This window comes from Pleurodeles waltl, chromosome 12, assembly GCF_031143425.1.
Source record: "Pleurodeles waltl isolate 20211129_DDA chromosome 12, aPleWal1.hap1.20221129, whole genome shotgun sequence".
NCBI lineage: Eukaryota > Metazoa > Chordata > Amphibia > Caudata > Salamandridae > Pleurodeles > Pleurodeles waltl.
The window spans coordinates 20,537,370-20,560,680 of record NC_090451.1 but is presented as its reverse complement, the minus strand read 5'-3'; the positions used below and the strand labels follow the sequence as shown (position 1 = coordinate 20,560,680).

At 51.9% G+C, this 23,311-nt stretch overlaps 1 protein-coding gene across 8 annotated transcripts in view; it reads left to right on the top strand.

The window, feature by feature from the left end:
- ARHGAP45 (Rho GTPase activating protein 45) overlaps positions 1-23,311 on the top strand; it is a 381,773-nt gene that overhangs the window by 284,770 nt on the left and 73,692 nt on the right. For 5 of the 8 annotated variants that reach the window (XM_069216459.1, XM_069216454.1, XM_069216456.1 and 2 more), the window contains 3 exons: positions 6,016-6,206; positions 6,715-6,845; positions 8,344-8,442. In XM_069216459.1, the coding sequence (XP_069072560.1) occupies positions 6,016-6,206; positions 6,715-6,845; positions 8,344-8,442 (421 nt within the window). The remainder of the gene's footprint in view (positions 1-6,015; positions 6,207-6,714; positions 6,846-8,343; positions 8,443-23,311) is intronic. The other 3 variants (XM_069216457.1, XM_069216458.1, XM_069216455.1) reach the window with 1 other exon arrangement.

Here is a 23,311-nt window from a genome sequence, read left to right as displayed (position 1 = left end):
GTAGTTGGTTCCTCTCGGTCCTGGGGGCTGCGGGAACCTTTGTTACCAGGCAGTCGCGGTCAGGGGGTGCCTCTGAATCCTCTCTGCAGACGTCGCTGTGGGGGTGCAGGGAGGTTGACTCCCGTTGGAGTTTCCTGGAGTCCTCTCTGCGGTGTTGGTTCTCCTGAACTTGAGCCGGGGGCATCGGGTGCAGAGTGTGAAGACTCACGCTTCCGGAGTGAGGTGCGAGTCCTTTAAAGTTGGTTCCTTGGTTGCTGTTTTTAGACAGAGCCGCTGTCCTCTGGAGATTCTTGGTCCTTTAGGTGCAGGTCAGTTCTCTGAGTCTTCAGAGGTTGCTGGTCCCACTGGATGTGTGCAGGTTCTTTGAGGCTTGAGACAGGCCGGTAGGGCTGGGGCCAAGTCAGTTGTTATCTCCGTCATCTCTGCTGGGCTTTCAGGTCAGCAGTCCTACTTTTTTCAGGTTGCAGGAATCTGATTTCCTGGGTTCAGGGTCACCTCTAAATACTCAATTTAGGGGGGTGTTTAGGTCTGGGGGGCAGTAGCCAATGGCTACTGTCCTGGAGGGTGGCTACACCCTCTTTGTGCCTCCTCCCTGAGAAGAGGGGGCACATCCCTATTCCTATTGGGGGAATCCTCCAAAACAAGATGGAGGATTTCTTAGGCAGGGGTCACCTCGGGGGCTGTCCTGACTGGTGGGTGACCCCTCCTTGTTTTTCTCATTATCTCCTCCGGACTAGATGCCAAAAGTGGGGGCATCTCCACTAGCTGGAGAGCTCTGGGGCGCTGTAACACCAGGCTTTCCTTGTTTTTCTCATTATCTCCTCCGGACTAGATGCCAAAAGTGGGGGCATCTCCACTAGCTGGAGAGCTCTGGGGCGCTGTAACACCAGGCTTGAGTCTTTGAGGCTCGCCACCAGGTGTTACAGTTCCTGCAGGAGGAGGTGAGTGGCACCTCCACCCAGTGCAGGCTTTGTTCCTGGCCACAGAGTGATAAAGGCACTTACCCCATGTGGCCAGAAACCCGTCTGGATGTGGCAGTCTGGCAGAAACTGGTCAGCCTAACACTAGTGTTTGGACTGGTATACAGGGGGCATCTCTAAGATGTCCTCTGTGTGCATTTTTCAATAAATCACACACAGGCAGCACTGTGGATTTATTGTGCTGAGAAGTTTGATACCAAACTTCCCAGAATTCAGTGTAGCCATTATGGAACTGTGGAGTTCGTGTTTGACAAACTCCCAGACCATATACTCCTTATGGCTACCCTGCACTTACAATGTCCAAGGTTTTGGCTTAGACACTGTAGGGGGATAGTGCTCATGCAACTGTGCCCTCACCTGTGGTATAGTGCACCCTGCCTTAGGGATGTAAGGCCTGCTAGAGGGGTGACGTACCTATGCCACAGGCAGTGAGTTAACGGCATGGCACTCTGAGGGGAGTGCCATGTCGACTTAGTCATTTTCTCTCCACCAGCACACACAAGCTGTGAGGCAGTGTGCATGTGCTGAGAGAGGGGTCCCCAGGGTGGCATAATACATGCTGTGACTCTGAGAGACCTTCCCTGGCATCAGGGCCCTTGGTACCAGGGGTACCTTTTACAAAGGACTTATCTGAGGGCCAGGGCTGTGCCAATTGTGGAGACAAAGATACAGTTTAGGGAAAGAACACTGGTGCTGGGGTCTGGTTAGCAGGGTCCCAGCACACTTTCAATCATAATTAGCATCAACAAAAGGCATAACGTTAGGGGGTAACCATGCCATGAGAGGCATTTTCCTACAGTCACCCTACATACATTCTTGCAAACACCTGGTTCTCGGTGCCTCCTGATGACGTAATGCAGTTTAGCCACAAGGATTTGATCAATGTACTCTACTACGTCATTTGTAGAGAGATTCTGCCTTCTGTCCTTCATTACTTTTTTCTTTCTCTGCAAAATACCTGCAGGGTGTGAGATGAATCCCAGGACATAGAATAAAGTCATAGTTATAGTGATTTATTCCTCCTCGTCTCTTATTTCAAACATTCTGCCCACTGTCCTCTGTACTTTGTCAGAGCTATCACATGATCCACTTCTTACCTAGAGAGACTCCTGCAGGAGAAGGTGTGTTCATTCCAAGGCACTGAAATCAGGTGTTGCCTATGTGAAGTTCAAATGGGGAAAGTGGTCAGAAGCCTGCAGTCACTGAGCCTGCCCACTGTCAGCATAAAAGGCAAGTTACCAAGCACTGGCACGTGCTCCATTGCTGCCCACCAGAGGGGCATGAGAAAAGTAGGGATGAAGAGACCATTAGATGTACATGTGATTAGCACTGGTTGATCAAATGAAAACGAACAGTAGTTTGCAGTGTGGGATACTAACAGTTGGGAGAAACTAGTACTAGTCAACAGAGTGAGAAACCACCACCGGTGAGCAGAGGGAGGGACTGGGAAGGGTGAGCAGAGGGAGGGACTGGGAAGGATGAGCAGAGGGAGGGACTGGGAAGGGTGAGCAGAGGGAGGGACTGGCAAGGAAGAGCAGAGGGAGGGACTGGCAAGGAAGAGCAGAGGGAGGGACTGGCAAGGAAGAGCAGAGGGAGGGACTGGCAAGGAAGAGCAGAGGGAGGGACTGGCAAGGGTGAGCAGAGGGAGGGACTGGCAAGGGTGAGCAGAGGCAGGGACTGGCAAGGGTGAGCAGAGGAAGAGGCTGGCAAGGGAGAGCAGAGGGAGGGACTGGCAAGGGAGAGCAGAGGGAGGGACTGGCAAGGGAGAGCAGAGGGAGGGACTGGCAAGGGAGAGCAGAGGGAGGGACTGGCAAGGGAGAGCAGAGGGAGGGACTGGCAAGGGTGAGCAGAGGGAGGGACTGGCAGGGGTGAGCAGAGGGAGGGACTGGCAGGGGTGAGCAGAGGGAGGGACTGGCAGGGGTGAGCAGAGGGAGGGACTGGCAAGGGTGAGCAGAGGGAGGGACTGGTAAGGGTGAGCAGGGGGAGGGACTGGCAAGGGTGAGCAGAGGGAGAGACTGGCAAGGGAGAGCAGAAGGAGGGACTGGCAAGGGAGAGCAGAGGGAGAGACTGGCAAGGGAGAGCAGAGGGATGGACTGGCAAGGGTGAGCAGAGGAAGAGGCTGGCAAGGGTGAGGAGAGGGAAAGACTGGCAAGGGAGAGGAGAGGGAGAGACTGGCAAGGGTGAGCAGAGGGAGGGACTGGCAAGGGTGAGCAGAGGGAGGGACTGGCAAGGGTGAGCAGAGGGAGAGACTGGCAAGGGAGAGCAGAAGGAGGGACTGACAAGGGAGAGCAGAGGGAGAGACTGGCAAGGGAGAGCAGAGGGAGAGACTGGCAAGGGTGAGCAGAGGAAGAGGCTGGCAAGGGAGAGGAGAGGGAAAGACTGGCAAGGGAGAGGAGAGGGAGAGACTGGCAAGGGAGAGGAGAGGGAGAGACTGGCAAGGGTGAGCAGAGGGAGGGACTGGCAAGGCTGAGCAGAGGAAGAGGCTGGCAAGGGTGAGCAGAGGAAGAGACTGGCAAGGGAGAGCAGAGGGAGAGACTGGCAAGGGAGAGCAGAGGGAGGGGCTGGCAAGGGTGAGCAGAGAGAGAGACTGGCAAGGGTGAGCAGAGGGAGAGACTGGCAAGGGAGAGCAGAGGGAGGGACTGGCAAGGGTGAGCAGAGGAAGAGGCTGTCAAGGGAGAGCAGAGGGAGAGACTGGCAAGGGTGATCAGAGGGAGGGACTGGCAAGGGTGAGCAGAGGGAGAGACTGGCAAAGGAGAGCAGAGGGAGAGACTGGCAAGGGTGATCAGAGGGAGGGACTGGCAAGGGTGAACAGAGGGAGAGACTGGCAAAGGAGAGCAGAGGGAGGGACTGGCAAGGGTGAGCAGAGGAAGAGGCTGGCAAGGGAGAGCCGAGGGAGGGACTGGGAAGGGTGAGCAGAGGGAGGGACTGGGAAGGGTGAGCAGAGGGAGGGACTGGGAAGGGTGAGCAGAGGGAGGGACTGGCAAGGAAGAGCAGAGGGAGGGACTGGCAAGGAAGAGCAGAGGGAGGGACTGGCAAGGAAGAGCAGAGGGAGGGACTGGCAAGGGTGAGCAGAGGGAGGGACTGGCAAGGGTGAGCAGAGGGAGGGACTGGCAAGGGTGAGCAGAGGAAGAGGCTGGCAAGGGAGAGCAGAGGGAGGGACTGGCAAGGGAGAGCAGAGGGAGGGACTGGCAAGGGAGAGCAGAGGGAGGGACTGGCAAGGGAGAGCAGAGGGAGGGACTGGCAAGGGAGAGCAGAGGGAGGGACTGGCAAGGGTGAGCAGAGGGAGGGACTGGCAGGGGTGAGCAGAGGGAGGGACTGGCAGGGGTGAGCAGAGGGAGGGACTGGCAGGGGTGAGCAGAGGGAGGGACTGGCAAGGGTGAGCAGAGGGAGGGACTGGTAAGGGTGAGCAGGGGGAGGGACTGGCAAGGGTGAGCAGAGGGAGAGACTGGCAAGGGAGAGCAGAAGGAGGGACTGGCAAGGGAGAGCAGAGGGAGAGACTGGCAAGGGAGAGCAGAGGGATGGACTGGCAAGGGTGAGCAGAGGAAGAGGCTGGCAAGGGTGAGGAGAGGGAAAGACTGGCAAGGGAGAGGAGAGGGAGAGACTGGCAAGGGTGAGCAGAGGGAGGGACTGGCAAGGGTGAGCAGAGGGAGGGACTGGCAAGGGTGAGCAGAGGGAGAGACTGGCAAGGGAGAGCAGAAGGAGGGACTGACAAGGGAGAGCAGAGGGAGAGACTGGCAAGGGAGAGCAGAGGGAGAGACTGGCAAGGGTGAGCAGAGGAAGAGGCTGGCAAGGGAGAGGAGAGGGAAAGACTGGCAAGGGAGAGGAGAGGGAGAGACTGGCAAGGGAGAGGAGAGGGAGAGACTGGCAAGGGTGAGCAGAGGGAGGGACTGGCAAGGCTGAGCAGAGGAAGAGGCTGGCAAGGGTGAGCAGAGGAAGAGACTGGCAAGGGAGAGCAGAGGGAGAGACTGGCAAGGGAGAGCAGAGGGAGGGGCTGGCAAGGGTGAGCAGAGAGAGAGACTGGCAAGGGTGAGCAGAGGGAGAGACTGGCAAGGGAGAGCAGAGGGAGGGACTGGCAAGGGTGAGCAGAGGAAGAGGCTGTCAAGGGAGAGCAGAGGGAGAGACTGGCAAGGGTGATCAGAGGGAGGGACTGGCAAGGGTGAACAGAGGGAGAGACTGGCAAAGGAGAGCAGAGGGAGGGACTGGCAAGGGTGAGCAGAGGAAGAGGCTGGCAAGGGAGAGCCGAGGGAGGGACTGGCAAGGGTGAGCAGAGGGAGGGACTGGCAAGGGTAAGCAGAGGGAGAGACTGGCAAGGGTAAGCAGAGGGAGGGACTGGCAAGGGTGAGCAGAGGAAGAGGCTGGCAAGGGAGAGCAGAGGGAGAGACTGGCAAGGGAGAGCAGAGGGAGGGACTGGCAGGGGTGAGCAGAGGGAGAGACTGGCAAGGGTGAGCAAAGGGAGGGACTGGCAAGGGTGAGCAGAGGGAGGGACTGGCAAGGGTGAGCAGAGGGAGGGACTGGCAAGGGTGAGCAGAGGGAGGGACTGGCAGGGGTGAACAGAGGGAGGAACTGGCAACGGTGAGCAGAGGGAGAGACTGGCAAAGGTGAGCAATCTGAAAAAGTGGCACTGGTGAGCATAGGAAAAAGTGGCACTGCTGAGAGAAAGTGGGTGTGCTGAGTAGTATGAGAGGGCTTCAGTGGAAGCTGGGGAGAAGCGCACTACAGTGGACGGTAGCAGAAGTTAGCAGTGGGAGCAACACACGTGACACCCATTGGTATGATGTGCAAGAATGTGCTGCAGTTGTATCCTGGCTAAAGTACTCTCACGCTGGCACTGCACCTAAAGATGGTTGTTTGCAGTGTTCACCATAAAGACATTGAGATCTAGTACAAAGATAAGTCACCCACCAACTATAGCCATAGAGGTCATATGAATTGTAGCAATAACACCAAAGGTTCTACAAAGACCAGCTCTGTAAATGTATGTTCACACAAAGTGCACAGGTTTGTTCCCTGTAACCTCCATATCCATCCCTTCTAGGCTACGATCTCCTATTACCAGATCATGCACATGCAGACAGCTCCTCTTCCAGTGAACTTCCAAACCCTGTGTGAGAGCAGCAAACTGTACGACCTGGGCCAGCAGTACGCTTCCTACGTCAGGCAGCTGCAGCGAGTGGACGACCGTGAAAACGTCTACGACTTCGAACCCTACACACCTCAGGTTACATGGTAAGAAGAGCCGTTGGTGGTGGTCACAATGCACTCGCTTCCTAGAAACAAACTGTTTGCATTATTTTCCTTAAAGAACAGTGTCACTTCTTGAATTGTCACAGAATATTTTATAGATTCTAACACATTCCTTAGAAGCAACCCTGAGGCATGAGTCCGGTCCTGGTATGTTCCTCACAGTGAAACCATCTTCTCCCTCAGTGCTGACGCCTGAGTGCCTCTGGCACGTTCCTTAAAGGGAGAAGAGTCAGTCTATTCTCCCAACGTGATCTGCAGCCAGAACATCCTCTGAGAAGTGTCGCCTGCTGCAGTTCACACTGGGGAGCTCGACTCCAGAGTACAATCCCTACTCTTCACGAATTGCTCTGCTTTGGTCACTGCCTGTTGTCTGCTGTGACTGCCACCCTGTCCGTCATCTAATCTGATTCATCACAATAATATCTGATCACATAAGAGTTAAGTATTACTCTTCTGTCAGTAACAACTCATTGTAAAATGTCTACCTCAGGTCTCCATGGATCAGGCCGCGGAAATCGAGCTTTAACACCAATGACACCAGCTCTGAAACCAAAGAATCTGGAGGACTCGAAGATAAGTCAGGGCAGAAGGACCAGACCAGCAGTAACGTGGAGCGAAGAGGTCAGTTCCTATTGTTTACATTTTTTAAGCTTCCCAGGGAACCTGAGCACCAAATGGTGGCAGGGACCTACAATGGGCCACAGACCCACGGCTTGTGTGGGCAAGAGAGAGAGGTCCAGATGGACATCCCCATTTGGTCAGTGGACCTGATGAGGCAACTGTGAAGTGCTAGTTAGAAGACAAAGCTATTGGAAGAAGCTTACTTGGGACCAAGAAAGTTACTGCCCATGTTTCATTAAGGGCCAGATATACGAAATTTTGGGTTTGCGGCTCGCAAATTGTGAGTCTGAGCGACCCGCAATTTGCGAGTCGCAAACCCGGATGCAGGATGGTGTCCCTGACACCATCTGCGAATCGCAAGGGGGTCGCAAAGACCCACCTCATTAATATTAATGAGGTGGGTCGCAATTTGCGACCCCCTTGCGATTTGCAGCACTGACAGGGATGGTGGCCTGCTGGAGACCGCAAACCACCATGTCTGTGACTGCTTTTAAATAAATCAGTTTTTTTTTTTTTTTAGTTTTTTGTATTGCAGCCCGTTTTCCTTAAAGAAAAACGAGTTGCAATATAAACAAAAAAATTAAACGTTTTTGTTTCATTTTTTCAGAGCAGGCAGTGGTCCATAGGACCACTGCCTGCTCTGAAAAAATGTTTTCAGGGCCATTCACAAAGGGGAAGGGGTCCCATGGGGACCCCTTCCCTTTTGCGAATGGGTTACCACCAGTGCGACACTGGTCGTAACTGCGAATTGCTTTGCGACCGTGTTCGCGGTCACAAAGCAATTCTACATCGCGATGCGAATCGCAAATAGGAAGGGGAACACCCCTTTCTATTTGCGAGTCGCATTCCCATTTTGCGAGTCAGTGACCAGGTTACCGACTCGCAAAATGGGAATGAGGATCGCAATGTGCTTTTTGCATGGTGCAAACAGCTAAATTTGCTGTTTGCGCCATGCAAAATCTTGCTACATCTGGCCCTAAATGTGTAGAGGCTTGGTGCAGTTTGCGCATGGGTGTCTCTAAAACAGTAAGTGGGATCTCAGGCTGTATTTATTTTCTTATTGAGCATTTCTTTGGGCACCACGCATGACTGACGAGCGACATGATTCGCTGTGCTCTCTTAGGTCATACTACTAAATCTGTATCCTTGACTAGTAGCCTCCTACCCAAAAAGTACAGTGATATGAAGTCATGAGTTACCTTTGAAGGTGGGCTCGCTGCGCAACAAACCTAATACTTTCCCAGCCATATCTGTGATGTGAGAAACCTCTGAGGATACACACTATCCCTTCCACCCAAGAGAGGAGCAGATTTCTAGCATCGAGATGCTCTGCTCTGGCTGGCGGATAACACTCTGGACATGCTGTCTACATTTGTGGCTCAACCACCAGCCAACCTGGTCCTCCCTCTAAAATGTTATATCTAAATTAGGTATAAACCACTTCCTACTCACGCAGAATTCTGCAGGGCTTTAACTGATCCCCTGGTTTACTCTTTAGGTGGGAGAGGGCACCAGGTTCACAAATCCTGGCCCACAGCCATCAGCGACTCAGAGAGTGTTGGAGGCAGCAGCAGGAACTCAGCATCAACGCACTCAGGTACAGCATGCATGTCCTGGCACCAACCACTACCCACCAACTGCACTTACCTGTGTTAACCTTCTATCACCCACAAACCTAACCAGACAAGTGGACCCTCTTCTAGCAGAGGTCCTTTACTGCCTACTCTCTACCAATAGCAGTGTTGATCACAGCATGCAAGGGAGTGTGGCCGACAGGATCTGCAGCACCAGCAGGAGGTGCCCTTCAGTTTCTCCAAGATGCCAGTAGTGTCTGCTTTCTAACCCTTTACCAGCGGAACAGGCTAGGACAGTGAATGCTTCAGTGGCAACAATTACAGAACACTTGCTTTAAAATGGCAATCCTTCGCCAACAAGAATGGGTGGTACAATGTTCACTTTGAGGGTGGGGCACAGACAAAACGCCACGTCTGTGGCACTGGAGGCCAGGAGTGCACCACTAGCTTTTCAAGAGACTCTGATGATTGGTAGCAATGGTGGCATGAGAAAAAAAACATTTGCTTCATTGGCATTTGGGTATTTAAGTGAACTAAAATTAAATGAATTAATTGAATTTTAAGCTTCAAATCTGCAGTATGGCATAAATGACTGAGTCTCTGCCTGGAACCTAAGGATTAGCCGTGAAATCAAGAACATATGCCTGCATGCGACCTAAGGCTCCTCTGAATCACGCCTACCCTAAAGCCCTCCCTCAAACCCTACATATTCTTTGCTAGCTTGCTTTCCTTCCAAGATGCCTGTGTGCACCTGGATCATTCCGTTTTTCAATACTAGAGTACAATACCGTGACTTCCCCGTGTGATATGTGTATTTTCCAAAACCCCATCTGCACGTTATAAAAATATTAATCAATTGCAGAATAAAAAGCCTTAATTCTTTTCAAAGGAATCTGGGCAGTAAGCAGAGATGGGAGCTTGGTGCATGGCAATCATGACAGAACAGAGCTTCCACTGGTTTACAACAATCATGCTAAAATAAAAAGCCTCCATTTTACCTAATGGGAAAGAGGATTGTGACACTTGGCAGCCATGAAAGAATAGGGAGCAACCATACACTTTACTAGGAGTCTGGCGCTAGGCAGCTATGGCAGAATGTAGAACGTTCATCAATTTACAGTCGGAAACAGGATCCTGTAGGTATGCTACAGTGTAAACTTCCATTATCTCTAATGACAGCTATGACCGAATGGCAAACCTTTCTTCTCTCTTCTCTCTAAACACTGAATATCATCACCCATGCTTGCGGTGTTGGAACACCTTTAAAACGGGGAGAACAACACTCTCCCAATAAAGTTATACACACTTCCAGTTTTGTAAAAATGAACCAATCTGATACAGACGTCTAGCCGCAGATTCCATACTTTAGAGTTATCCCCACGTGTCAGACTGGATATGGAAATTTTCCTTGAGCAGTGCCCCTGTACCCTGTTAGATGGTGTTGTTGGCACCAGAAGTGACGTGCGCAGTGCCAGACCCGGACCTCATCTGTCTCTGGTGCCTTGGGCGCGACCACAGTGCAAAGACCTGCATTGATTGTTGTGCCATGCACCCCAAGGCTTTGAGGGAGTGATCCTGGTCGAGAGGAAGGTTCCGGGATAGGTTGCAGAGCCATCGATCTTTGTCACAGTCGTCCCACTCCGGTAAGTCCCACAAGAAAAAAAGTAAGAAGTTAAAGAGGACTTCGACTTCGCCCCATGAGTCAAAGTCATCCAATGAGATGAGGTAGCATTGTCACTTGATGTCTGACTCAGCAGTTGATCCTGCGCCTGGGCCATCTCTGCCCCTCCCTGAGTTTCTGGGAGCTGGAGCAACCCCCACCCAACTCCAAGAGTGCTATGAAGCCATGCACCTCATATTTGGAGGGACCCTCCCTGTTAGAGCGCCCTTAGGTCCTGCGGGTTGGGAGGGGACCCTACTGGTTTCCTGCTGGCGGATCTGTCGGCACCAGTCAGGCTACTTAGATCCAGAAAGGAATCCAGACCAGCACTGATTGTGCTACTTCATATTTCCGACACTGGTCCCACTGTCGATGCTTCCGGTGCTGCCGTTCCCATTCTCATCACCGACACAGAGGAGGACGGGGGTCGCCAGAGGTTGACTCCAGTGCCAATTGGAGCCATTCCCTCCATGCGGGAACATGAGCCCCATTACTATGGGCTAGGACCTGGGAGAGACTGGCATAGGCCACGACCCTGAAGAATACCAGCCCCTAAACTCTGATAAGGACTGGAGTGAGGAATTGGCGGATGCCAGTGGACTGGACACCTCCCCAGATGATGACTTTACTGACTTGATCTCTCCTCCTACTGTGGCTATGGAGGAGGGAACCACATTTGCTATGGTGGCGAGGAGGGCACCTGAGCTCCTCACCCAAGCCGTGGCTGATGGGAGAGACGCAGCTAGGTTCACAATTTGATGTGGACTGGACACGGCCGACTTGCTAGTCAGATCTTTTTTTTTTTTTTGTCGGTGGCCTTACGATGCCATGCCTGGCTGAGGACAACTAGCTTTGCAGAGGATGTGCAAGCTTATGGACATGCCCTTTGATGGCTCCTGTCTCTTTGGAAAAAAGGCGGAATCCACACTGGAGCGCTTCAATGACAGTAGGGCTACAGCCAAGTTCTTAGGCCTTTCCATTACCCTCATCAACCCCAGTTGGCCTTTCATTCTATTTGTGGCCGTGAAAGAGGCTTTCAGTTGTGTCTATTCCTGCCCGGCCACAATGGCCAGCAAGCTTCCCAACTCCTGTGTTGCCGAGGACGTGGCAGCCAGAGACCCGATGGGTCAGTAGCCAGAGGTCAGCCCAGTTCACCACTCCCCTGGCAGCCGCTGCTTTCATGCCTCTTTAGTTTGCCTCACGACAGGCTGATGGAGGACCATCTCTCCTTACTCAGACAGGAAGAGTCATCTCCCTTGGCCAAGGGAGCCATAGAGAGGGGGCCAGCATCAGAAGTATGTTGTGGTTGCTATTCCTGCCACTTTCTGGTGCCCAAGGACGATGACCTTCATCCTAACTTAGACCTGCACCCTTCTCAGATGCTCCCTTTCTTCAGAGCTGTTCTGGCCAAGTGCAGTTTCGGGCTTATACTCCCCAATGGTGAGTCCAGGATACTCAGGCCAGGATACCGATGTTTCAGCCTCTATCCGGGGTTTCAGTGACACTGACTCTGAGGCTGCTGGGCCTCATGGCCTCCAGCATCCTGCTTGTGACACATGCCCATTGGCATATGCGGGCTCTGGAGAGCATCAGAGAACTCTCTCTGACATGGTCCAGATCTTGGAGGGCACCGCAAAAGATCTGCAGTGGTGGCTAACGAAACGTGATTGGGTCAGCGGCAAACTCTTCTTCCCTTCCCCAACCAGATCTGACAGTGGTGACAGATGCGCCACTCCTGGGATGGAGCGGCCATCTGGGAGAGGTGGTGATCAGAGACTTTGGTCTCTGCCAGAATCTGGGCTCCACATAAACCTGTTGGAGCTCTAGGCGATCCAAACTGGCATCCAAAGCCTTTCTACCCTCCACCATGGGAAGGCTAGTGCAGGTGTTCATGGATAACATTATCGCCGTGTGGTACTGCAACAAAAAGGGTGGGCTCATGGACCCTTTGTCAAGAGGCCCTGTGTCTCTGGACATGGCTGGAACATCATGGCTTTTCCCTGGTGGTTCAGCACCTGCCAGGCTCTCTGAATGTCAGGGTGAACAAACTCAGCTGAAGATGCTCACAAATGGTGTCTCCGTCCACAGGTGGTTCAAGGACTCTTTCAGCAGTGGGGAGAGCCTTGGTTAGATCTGTTCAACACCACAATGAACGTGCAGTGTCAGCAGTTCTGAATGTGGTGGCTCTCGTTCTGAGTTGTTTTCATCTCCAGTGGTGCTCCAGCCTCTTGTATGACTTTCTGCCAATATCACTCCTGCCCAGAGTTCTCATGAAGATCGGGAACAACCTGGCCCATGTCACGCTTGTAGCCGTCGACTGGGCCTGGAGAGTTTGGTATCCCAAGCTCTTGAGCATGGTCATTGGCCCTCTGGTCAGGCTGCCCCTTCAGGAGGATCTTCTACTGCAGCAGCAAGGGGAGGATTCACCACCCATATTCATGCGTAAAGATTGATTGTGAACAGTTGACAGCTGTCTCCCTTCTGCCCAAAGTCTGTAATGTCATCTTGGCAGCCAGACGTCCCCCAACCAACACAGTATACGCCTGCTGAGCATTTGTTGTACTCATAGAGGCAATAAATGAGACACACTCTAGGAAGCTGGCTCTCTATATAGTACACTAAAATGAAGTACACTGTGCAGGGAGTCCAGTGGATCCCCAATTTGTATTGCATAGATAGGACTAATGCTCTATTTTGTGGTAGTGTGGGTGAGCAGTTAGGCTTATCAGAGGGTAGTGCTAATCATTTGTTGTACTCACAGAGGCAATAAATGACACAAACTCAAAGAATAATTCCGAGACCAATTTAGAAAAATAACACTTCTTTTATATAGACTATAAACCCAAGAACTTCGTATATTAGATATGTACATTTTTAAGAATAAATACTTTTCACATCCAAAAATTGACATAGTGGAATTTCAGACTTCTTTAATGGTAGCCTATGGAAGGAAAACTCATTCAGCAAACAAGCACTTTACAACAACAGCAAGGGTCAGGACCACGCCAACAGGTCACTCTGGGCAGCACTGCGGCGGCTGGGTGCAGTACGGCATTGGGTGCCCAGTGTATTCCAATGGGGATTGGTCCTTGTGGATTTAGGCTGCAGGCACTGGCTAGGGGGCCAGTCGGAGACAACCAATAGATAAGTTGCAAACATGGGGTGCTTAGGGACATAGGTGCACCTTTGATCCTCTTCACCAGGGCCCAGGGGTGACGGAAGGGGTGTCCTTTGATGTCAGGTTTCCCTGTGCAGGAGCACTCACAGTTGGGGATCCTGTGGTCCGAGGCTGCAGGTGTCATCGTTGAGTCCAAGAGCGGTGAAACCACAGTGGACTTGAACTCAAGAGAGCTGGTGGACATCGTTGACACCAGGGGTCCATTTCAACTCAGGCTGGCGGTGACGGGTGCAGTGGTTGCTTTAGGTGTCAGGTTTCTCTCACCTCCGAGGCTGCGGGAGAGGGGACCTGCATGCAGAGGCTGCAGGCGACTTCAGGGAGACCAGGAGAAGTGAAACAACAACGGACTCAGACTCTGGACAGCTGGGGGGCCTGGCTGGCACTGAAGGTCCACTCCCACCCAGGTCAGTAACGGGGGTGCAGTGGTGACTTCAGGTGTTGGGTCTTTGCGGTTCCAGAGGCCTTTCCTTAAGAGTTGATTGGAGAGTAGGTTTGCTGCACACAGAGACTTGGGTCTTTTTTGAAGGCAGGCAGTCCTCCCAGGTTTCTGGAGCTTCAGCTGCAGGTCGAGGCGTCTTCTGGTGTAGACTCCATCGAGGATTAAAGACAGGCCAGCGAGGCTGGTACCAGGTCAGCTGCTTCTTCTTTTCTTCTGCGGGTGCATCTCTACTTAGTCTTCTTAGGTCGTCAGAATCTCAGTTCTTGGGTTCAGGGGTGCTACCTAAATACTCAATGTAGGGGCGTTACAGGGAGTGTCAGGTGGCAGCCAAAGGGTTGCCCACCTTTAGGGCAACTACACCCTCTTTATGACCACTTCTGTTGGGAAATAGGCATAACCCTGAGCCTAGAGGTCTAATTCCACCCAAAACAGGATGGAGGAATTTAAAAAGTGGTGTCCACTTCAGCTTGTCTATGTTAGGGGTGGGACTGGCCTGAAGTGGGCACACCTCCTAATCTGCCTGATTTTCCCACCTGTCGTGCAGCCATAAGTGGCGTCAGGACAGGGGGGTTGGTCATCTCCACCATTTGGAGAGACCTGGGTCGCATTACAAAAGCAGCAGGCCTTTGAAGCTCCCCGCCCTGGAATGTCCATCCTGCCTGGCAGAGGTGTCAACACCCCCACCCAGTGCAGTCTTTTGTCTGTGGACCCTGAGAGAGCTGCCTCTCACCTAAAGGGGGTCGGAAACGTTGCTTAGGTGGCTGAACTGGTCAGGACCAGTCGGTTAACACACTAGTAGATGGTAGTTTTTCAGGGGGCACCTCTAAGGTGCCCTCTGGGTACATGTGTTGGTAAATACTGTAGGAAGTTGGCCTGGTGTGTAGTGAGCAGCTATGGTGTTATCACCTTATACCAGGTCCAGGTATCCCTTATTAGTGAGGTGTAGACATTGTCTAGGAAGCCAGGCTTTCTAAAGGTCGCTGTGGATGAGCAGCCAAGACTTATCTAGGAGACATGCAAAGCTTATGCAATACCAATATAGTCACACAGCACTTACACATATAAAAGAACCACACAGTCTTACAAAAATAAAGGTAATTTATTATGGTAACACAAATACTAAAATACTGTATAGGCAATACTCTACTAGCAGGTGAGTTAATCCACTATTAAATACACACTAGTAATCAGGAATGGCCATAGAAAGCAATAGAAAACAGTGAAATAACAGAAGATAATGGAGACCCTAGTGGGAGACCAAACAATACACTAAGTAAATGGAATGCAAAAGGCAGGCCCCCACCCAAGGAAGTGGAATCTCTAGAGGGGAGCTGGAGGAACTAGGAACCCCAAAAGGTAAGTACCAGAGTGCCCCCCAGCGACCAGGAGAGAAGAGGTAAGTACCTGGTTTTTCCCCAGACCCACAGATAAACATTTGTAAAAAGACTGTGCAAGGCCCAAGCAAGATGAGAAGAAACAGAAGATAGATCCTGACAGAAGAGGACCTGCAAATGAGGGGGACCCACTCCAGTTCGAGTTGGAGTGTCTGGTTGGGGCAGGAGCCACTACCCACCCTTCTGGAGATGCTGGACCAGGTCGACGGTGAAGATCAGGAGTAGGCTATGCAGCACAGGAGCCGGAAAAGAGTTCCAGAAGTGATGCAGTCGATGTCCTATGTCAGAAGAAGAGTTGCAGTCAATCAGTGGTGTGGAAACGCCACCAGCAATCCTTGGCAAAGGCAAGAGTTGCAGAAGAAGAGTCGCAGAGCTGCTGGGAACCGGGAATGTCCAGGGGACTAAACCCAAGGAGGGAAGTCCTAGGGGACCCTCAGCATTGAGGACAGTCAGAAGTCAGAAGTCAAGGAGGCAGCCCCCACAGGTGACCTACAGGCAGCAGGCACAGGAGTCACAGTGAGGCCCGCACAGCACACCTGAAGAGGAGTCCCGCGTCAATGAGCAGCAGGCAGGAGACTGTGCTTTAAAGGGAAGAATGCTGGAGGCCGGGGCTACACAGAGCCTGAAGATTCCTTGGAAAAAGAGCCAACAAGCCTTGGTAGATGCAAGAGTCGTGGTGCACAGGGGTACTGTCCTGTAGGAGAGGCAAGGGCTTAACATCTCCCAAGTTAGATAGCTGGTAGAGAGGACCAAGGGAACCACTTCAGACCACAACCTGTAATGCAGGATCCACGCAGTTTTGCAGGAGAGAAGATCCACGCAGCTGGTCGTCGTAGTTGGTGCCTGAGGATGCAGGGTAGTGACTCCTTTACTCCAAGGGAGATTCCTTCTTGCGTCTTGTGCAGGCTGAAGACTCATCGCCCTCAGAGGATGCACAGGCAGGGAAATGTTGCAGTTTCTGGACGGGGCTGGAGAAACAATGTTGCAAAGCGGAGTCGTTGCTGGAGTTGCAGATTGTCGGTTCCTTGAGGCTCCAGTTGCAGTCCAAGTGGCCAGAAGATGAAGTAAATCATGCAGAGGAGTCCTGTTGGAATCGTGCATGTTGTATCTGAGGACCCACCCAAGAGGGGAGACCCTAAATAGCCCAGGAAAGGGGATTGGTCACTTAGTAGGGTGACCACCTATCAGGAGGGGGCTGTGACATCACCTGCCTCACCTGGCCATTCGGATGCTCAACGGGGCCTCTGCTCACATTGGATTCAAGATGGCAGAATCAAGCGACCACCAGGAGGAGCTTTGGGCATTCCCCTTTCCATTGTCAAGTTTCGCCCCAGAGCAGGGACTGGGGGTCCCTTTCGTCCCAGAGCAGGGACTGGGGGTCCCTGGACAGGTGCAAACTGGTTTATCCAAGAAGGGCACAAATGTGCCCTTTAAAGAATACCAGTCCCTTGGGGAGGCTACCCCTCCCAAACCATGTTACACCTATTTTCAAAGTGAGAGGGTTTTGCCTCCCACTCCCAAAGGAAATCCTTTGTTGTGCTTTACTGGGCTTGAGCTGGTCAAGCAGCAGGAGGGGAGAACCCAGTCTGTAGGATGACAGCAGCGTGGGCTGCCCGAGAAAACCCTGCAAGCTGGTAGGAGCAAATCTACAGGTCCTCTACGGAGCCCCCAGAGTGCATGGAATCATGCAACCAATACTTGCAACAGTATTGGGGTATGATTCCGACATGTTTGATACCAAACATGGCCAGGTTCAGAGTTACCATTATGTAGCTAGACACAGGACTTGTGTCCAGTACACGGATAAAATGGCTTCCCCGTACTTACAAAGTCCAGGAAAATGGAGTTGGAGTTCGTAGGGGCACCTCTCCTCATGCAGGGGTGCCCCCACACATAGGGACCTGCACCCTGCCCTTTGGGCTGAAAGGGCCTACCATGTGTGTGACTTAGTGACCTGGTGTAGTGATCTGTAATGAAAGGTTGCATGCACCTTTTCACCCAGGCTGCAAATGGCAGGCCTGCAGACACAGTTTGCATGGGTTCCCATGGGTGGCATAATACATGCTGCAGCCCATGGGGGACCTCTGGTGTACCAATGCCCTGGGTACGTAAGTACCATATACTAAGGACTTACAGAGATGCACCAGTTTGCCAATTGTGGGGTATAAGAAGTACTAAAGCAACTAAATTTGTAGGAGAGAGCACAATCACTGGGGTCCTGGTTAGATGGATCCTAGTGAAAACAGTCTGGGCACACTGACATCAGGCAAAAAGTGGGGGTAACCATGCCAGAAAAGGGGGCTTTTCTACACTTATGTGCTGGGATCTTGCTTACCAGGCCCCAGCATGTGTGTTCTTTTTCTAAACTGTACCACTGCTTCCACCATTGGCACACCTCAGGCGCACAGCTAAGTGTCTTGTAAAAGGTACCCATGGTATCAAGGGCCTTGTGGCCAGAGAGGGCCTGTAAGGGCTGGAACATGTATTATGCCACCTTAAGGGACCTCTCGTCGAACACATGCACACTTCCATTGCAGATTTTGTGTGTGTTGGTGGAGAGAAAAAAGGTAAAGTCGACATGGCATCCCCCCCGGGTGCCCTGCCCACTAAACACTGCCTGTGGCATAGGTAAGTCACAACTCTAGCAGGCCTTCGAGCCCTAAGGCAGAGTGCACCATACCACAGGTGAGGGCATAGCTGCATGAGCAATATGCCCCTACATTGTCTATGTCCATTCTTAAACATTGTAAGTGCAGTTTGTCACTACGAACTCCACAGCTCCATGATGGGTTCACTAAATGGTGGTAAGTTTGGTTTCAAACTTCTCAGCTCAATAAACCTTCACTGATGCCATTGTTGGATTTATTGTACAATGCACACACAGGCATCTTAGAAATTCACCCAACTCTCTAGTCTCTGACTCACTGGTCTATGCCAGCCTTCCACCACCAGACAAGCGTCTGACCTCATGGGGTGAGAGCCTTTGTGCTCTCAGGAGTCAGGGACAAAGCCTTCTCTGGGTGGAGGTGCTTCACACCTACCCTACTGCAGGAACATCAACTCTTGGTGGTGAGCACCTTTTGTTATGCTGCCCCAGAGCACTCCTGCCAGTGGAGATGCCCGCCCGCCCGCCCGCCCGCCCCCCCCGAACCAAGCCCCACCTTTGGCAGCAGGTCCGCGGCAAAATTAGTAAACACAAGGAATGTCCACCCTAGCTGGAACCATCTCTAGGGATCCCAGAGTTGAGGTGACTCCTTCTCTGCAGAATCCTTTACCTTGGTTTGGAGGGTGACAGCCAATAGAGTTAGGAATGTGCTCCCCTTCCCAAAGGTAGTGGACACAGGAAGGGTGTAGGCCACCCTAAGGGTCAGTAGCCATTGGCTACTTCCCTCTGACCCCTGTAATGCCCCTAAATCTATTATTTAGGGGCATCCCTGAACCTTGGTCTTTAGATTCCTAGTGACCTTAAAGAAGAAGAAGGACTGAAGAGCTGTACCAGCAGTGAAGACTCCAGACGACAACTGACTTGACCCCAGTCATACCGGCCTGTCTGTAGCTTCAAGACTCCTGCTACAAAAAGACGACTCATCCTGCAGGATCAGCAACCTCTACAAACCGCCATAGGACTGCCTTCCCTTAGGACCAAGAACTCTAGAGGACAGCAGCCCTGCCCACAAAGAAACCTCCAGATCGGCGAGTCCTGCCCACTCTGCACTCAACGCCCTCACCCCGAGTCCAATTGGCCCACAGGTCCAGAGAAGGTCCCCAGGCTATTCCGACCTCGAGTCCACCCTGGGTTGACACCTCCTGACCAATACGACAACACCTGCAGCCTTAAATCCAGAAGGACCCCCCGACCGCGACCAGCTCCTGTGAAGATTTTCAACGCCTAAAAGTACTCCTGCACTCGCAGCCTCATGGCCTTGGGTAACCCAACCGATGATCCACCATCCAGTGGGATCTCTACTTACCTATCCAGCCATTGGTCTTCTACAGCCGACTCCCTGGACCTAGCCTGCAGCCTCTTTGTGAAGCCAGAGTTCCTCACTGAAAAGTATTGGGTGCCCAACACTGTTTGCACCCTGCATCCGGCCTCCCTCACTCGGCTGAGGGGGTATGTTTGGTGCTGACCTGTGGCACCCCTGGTGCTGATCTAAACGCCCCAGGCCTGTGCCCTGAAGTCACGAGTACTTACCTGCAATCTGCTTTCTTCTAAGTGCCCCAGTCTCCATTAAGTTTCTACTGGGCGCTTGACACCAACTTTGACCTCTGCACCTGGCCGGCCTTTTGTTGCTGGTGGTGAACCCTTGGTGTCTTCTGGAACCTTGCATTGTGGACACCCTAATGCTCAAAGATTGGGATCATAAGTCAAGTACTTGCCTATAAACTGTGTTGGTACGTTTCCTTCCCTAGTACTGCATTTGCCTTCAATGATTTTTGCATGTAGTGTCTACTTTTGCTATCGAAAAGTATTGCTTACCTGGAAACTATCTTAACTGTGATTTACAAACAAAGTGCATTTATACTTGAAAGTGATCTTTGTTGCAGGTAACTACAGTTTCAAGAATGTATCCTTTTGGTTCTAGATATAAAGTAACAAAGTATGTTTTTTATACATACACATTGAACTGGAGTTAATCATTGAGTGTGTGCCTCATTTATTGCCTGTGTGTGTAAAACCAATACTTAGCACTACCCTCTGATAAGCCTAACTGCTCGCCCACACTACCACAAAAGAGAGCATTAGTATTATCTATTTTGGCCTCTGTAAGCCTCTGGGGATCCACTGTACTCTGTGCACACTATACCTTACTTGTGCATACAGGCCCAGCTTCCTATATGAGCTACGCGTCTGAAGTTGAGGTAGACCATCCAATCCTGCAGCTGCAGCAAATCTCGCAGGGGATGGACACCTTCCATCTTCAAGTGGCGGTAAACCAACTACCCATTGAACTCCTTGAGGTTTATCACGGGGTGTAGACCTCCATCCCGTTTTTCCACAAGGGAAATGTTGCTAAGAAAACCCTTCGGGTGGAGGGTAGATGGGGAAATAGCATGTTTGTGCTACAAGTACATCACCTCTTGATCTATCAAGATACATCGTGCCTCTGAAAAGATCGACGGACGTGGCCGGAGGTGTTGCACATGGGAACCGTAAAATTAAATGTGGAACCCTTGGACTGTCTAAAGGACCCATGCGTCCGAGGTTAACTTTTTCCAAATTGTGTAGGGACATTGCCAGACGACTGCCCCTTCCCCCCACTCTTAGTCAGGAAGACAGGCCACGCTCACCTGATTGGGTTGCATGGACCTGTCCTCTGGTGGAGCTTTGTGCGCCACGACTCTTCTGGTCTCTCTTGGAGGGTGTAGGAAGCTGGCTCTCTATATAGTGCACTAAAATAAAGTGCACCGTGCAGAGTCCAGTGGATCCCCAAGGGTTTGCAGAGGCAGAAATAGATAGGTCTAATGCTCTATTTGTTGTAGTGTGGGTGAGCAGTTAGGCTTATCAAGGAGTCATGTTAAGCATTTGTTGTTCTCACAGAGCCAATAAATGAGACACACACTCAAAGCATAAGTCCAAGACCAAAGTAGAAAAATAACATGAGCTTTTATATATGCTTTGAACCAAAGAACTTTGTTTTAAGGTCAGCAATTTTAAAATTATAAATGCTTTTCAGTTTCAAAAATCGACACTGCAATTTTCAGAGCCTTCAATGTTTACCTATGGGAAGAAAACAAGATTGCAGTTTTGCAGGTAAGTACTCGACTTACAAATCCAGTTTTCAGGGCTTTAGGTTAACACCAGGTAAGGTTCAAATCAGCACCAAGAGTGCACCTGCAGCGGCACAGGGGCGGCAGTTGCAGAGGTAAAATTCAGCTCAGGTTCCTAATGTTAACCAATGGAGACCAGGAGTGAACGAAGATATGCTGCTCATAGGTGAGTAAAGCGGTGTCAGGAGTCGATCTCCCTTGGTTGAGGTAAGTACAACGAGGGGCCACAAGCCAGCACCAAACTTACACCCTCAGCGGCATAAGGGCAGCAGGGTGCAGAGTGCCAACGCAGCGTCGTGCACCCAATGTTAACCAATGGAGACCTTGTGTAGGAAGTTGGCTCTGCATATACTGTATCAAAATGAGATATAGGTGATCATTACAACCCTGGCGGTTGGTGTTAAAACGGCGGTAAGACCGCCAACAGGCCGGTGGTAAAATGTTTGCAATTACGACCATGGGGGAAAACGCCAACAAAGACAGCCACTTTAACACTCTGACCGCCACGGCGGTACAAACAAACAGCGCGGCGGTCACCGCCAACAGACAGGCGGGGGACAAAGTAACGCCCACAGTATCACAACCTACCAATCCGCCACCTTTTCCGGGGCGGATTCACCACAGATAAAAACACGGCGGAAACAGGATTCCGAAGGGAAAACGCTCACCTCTACACACCCCACGAGGAATGAGGACACCATGGACCCGGAACTCCAAATCCTCCCTGCAATTGTATTCCTGCTCCTCTACCAGGAGCACGAACGCCAGCGGCGAAGACCACGGTGAGTACTGCACCTACGACACAGGGGAGGGGGAGGGAAAAAACAGGGACACACACACGCAACACCCCACCCACTACAACACATACACTAATACAGCATGAATCATCACAGTTACACCCCCAACCCCCCGGAAGAATGCAAAGACAATAGAAAATTTGTGTAACCATTGTAATATATTAAAATCAAGTAGGCAAAAAAAAAAAAAAATATATATATATATATATATATACACCATGTACAAAATATATACCAAGCATAGTAGACCAGGTAGTGCTCCAATTAAGTCCGTGGAACACTGGGCCCACACGGTATGGGCGAGACCCACACAAGATCCCCGACCATGATGGCGAGAACACTGCAGGGGCATCAGAGAGCAAGAAAACAGGCATCTCAGGGGGAGGGAAAGGGGGCGGTACCTCAGCCGGTTGAGTGCATGATGCCAAATCTACAAGAGGGCCACATGCCCACCGTTCAATCCTGGGGAGTGCAAAGCCACAGTCTCTCAAGTCTCTACAGTGGGTGGTTTGCCCACTGTTCAATCCTGGGGAGTGGAAAGCCACAGTCTCTCAAGTCTCTACCGTGGGTGGGTTGCCCACTGTTCCATCCTGGGGAGTGCAAAGCCACAGTCTCTCAAGTGGATAACAGTCTCCACTGGGTCTGGAGGGGGCATGGTGCCCAGAGTGCTTCATCCTGCTAAGGAGAGAGGTAGTGGATGGGTCTCTCCACTGGTTCTGGAGGGGGCATGGTGCCCAGAGTGCTTCATCCTGCTAAGGACAGAGGTAGTGGATGGATCTCTCCTCTGGTTCTGGAGAGGGCATGGTGCCCAGAGTGCATCATTCACCCCATGACGGACTCAGTAGCGTCAGTGCCCTTGGTCCCTGTTGTTGTTGGGGTGGTGGGTTAGCCTGAGTTCCCTGTAGTGATGGGCACACTGCTGATTGACGTGTCCTGGGGACGGAGGCATGGGCCCGCTGGGTGCGTGCTCTGCTGGTGTTTCCAGAGTTGGGTAGCTTTGTGGTGGCCTGTGGCTGGGTGTGGGGAACCGACTGTCCAGAGGTCCCCGATGGGCCGGGCTGGTCACCTAGATCCAGTTAGACAGAGCTGCTGTCCTCACTGTGGGCCTCTTCTGTTGGTGGTGTGGACATGTGTGGACCCTCCTGTCCGGTGACGTTGGGTAGGGGTCCTGTAGGGGTATAGAAGGATGTTTATTACATCTGTGTGTGCCATGGTGTGCAATGGGTGTGTGACCGTATACCCCAGTGCTTTCATTCCTGTGTGGGACCTTGAGTAATGATGGTTTAGGGGGGTGTATGGGTATGTGCAGTGGCCATGCTTTAGTGATGTGTGTCCATGCGTTGTTGCATGCAGAGCTTGGTGTTGGGATGGGTGGGTTGTGATATTGGGTCATTTGTGAGGAGTTAGAGTGATGGGGGTGAGGGTGAGGGTGGGGGTATGTGTTAGCATGCAGGTAGGATGGGGGAAGTAATAGTTAAGATTTGACTTACCAGAGTCCATTCCTCCACCTACTCCTGCGAGGCCCTCAGGATGCAGAATCGCCAAGACCTGCTCCTCCCATGTTGTTAGTTGTGGGGTAGGAGGTGGGGGTCCGCCCCCTGTCCACTGAACCGCAAGGTGGTGTCTTGAGACCACGGAATACACCTTCCCCC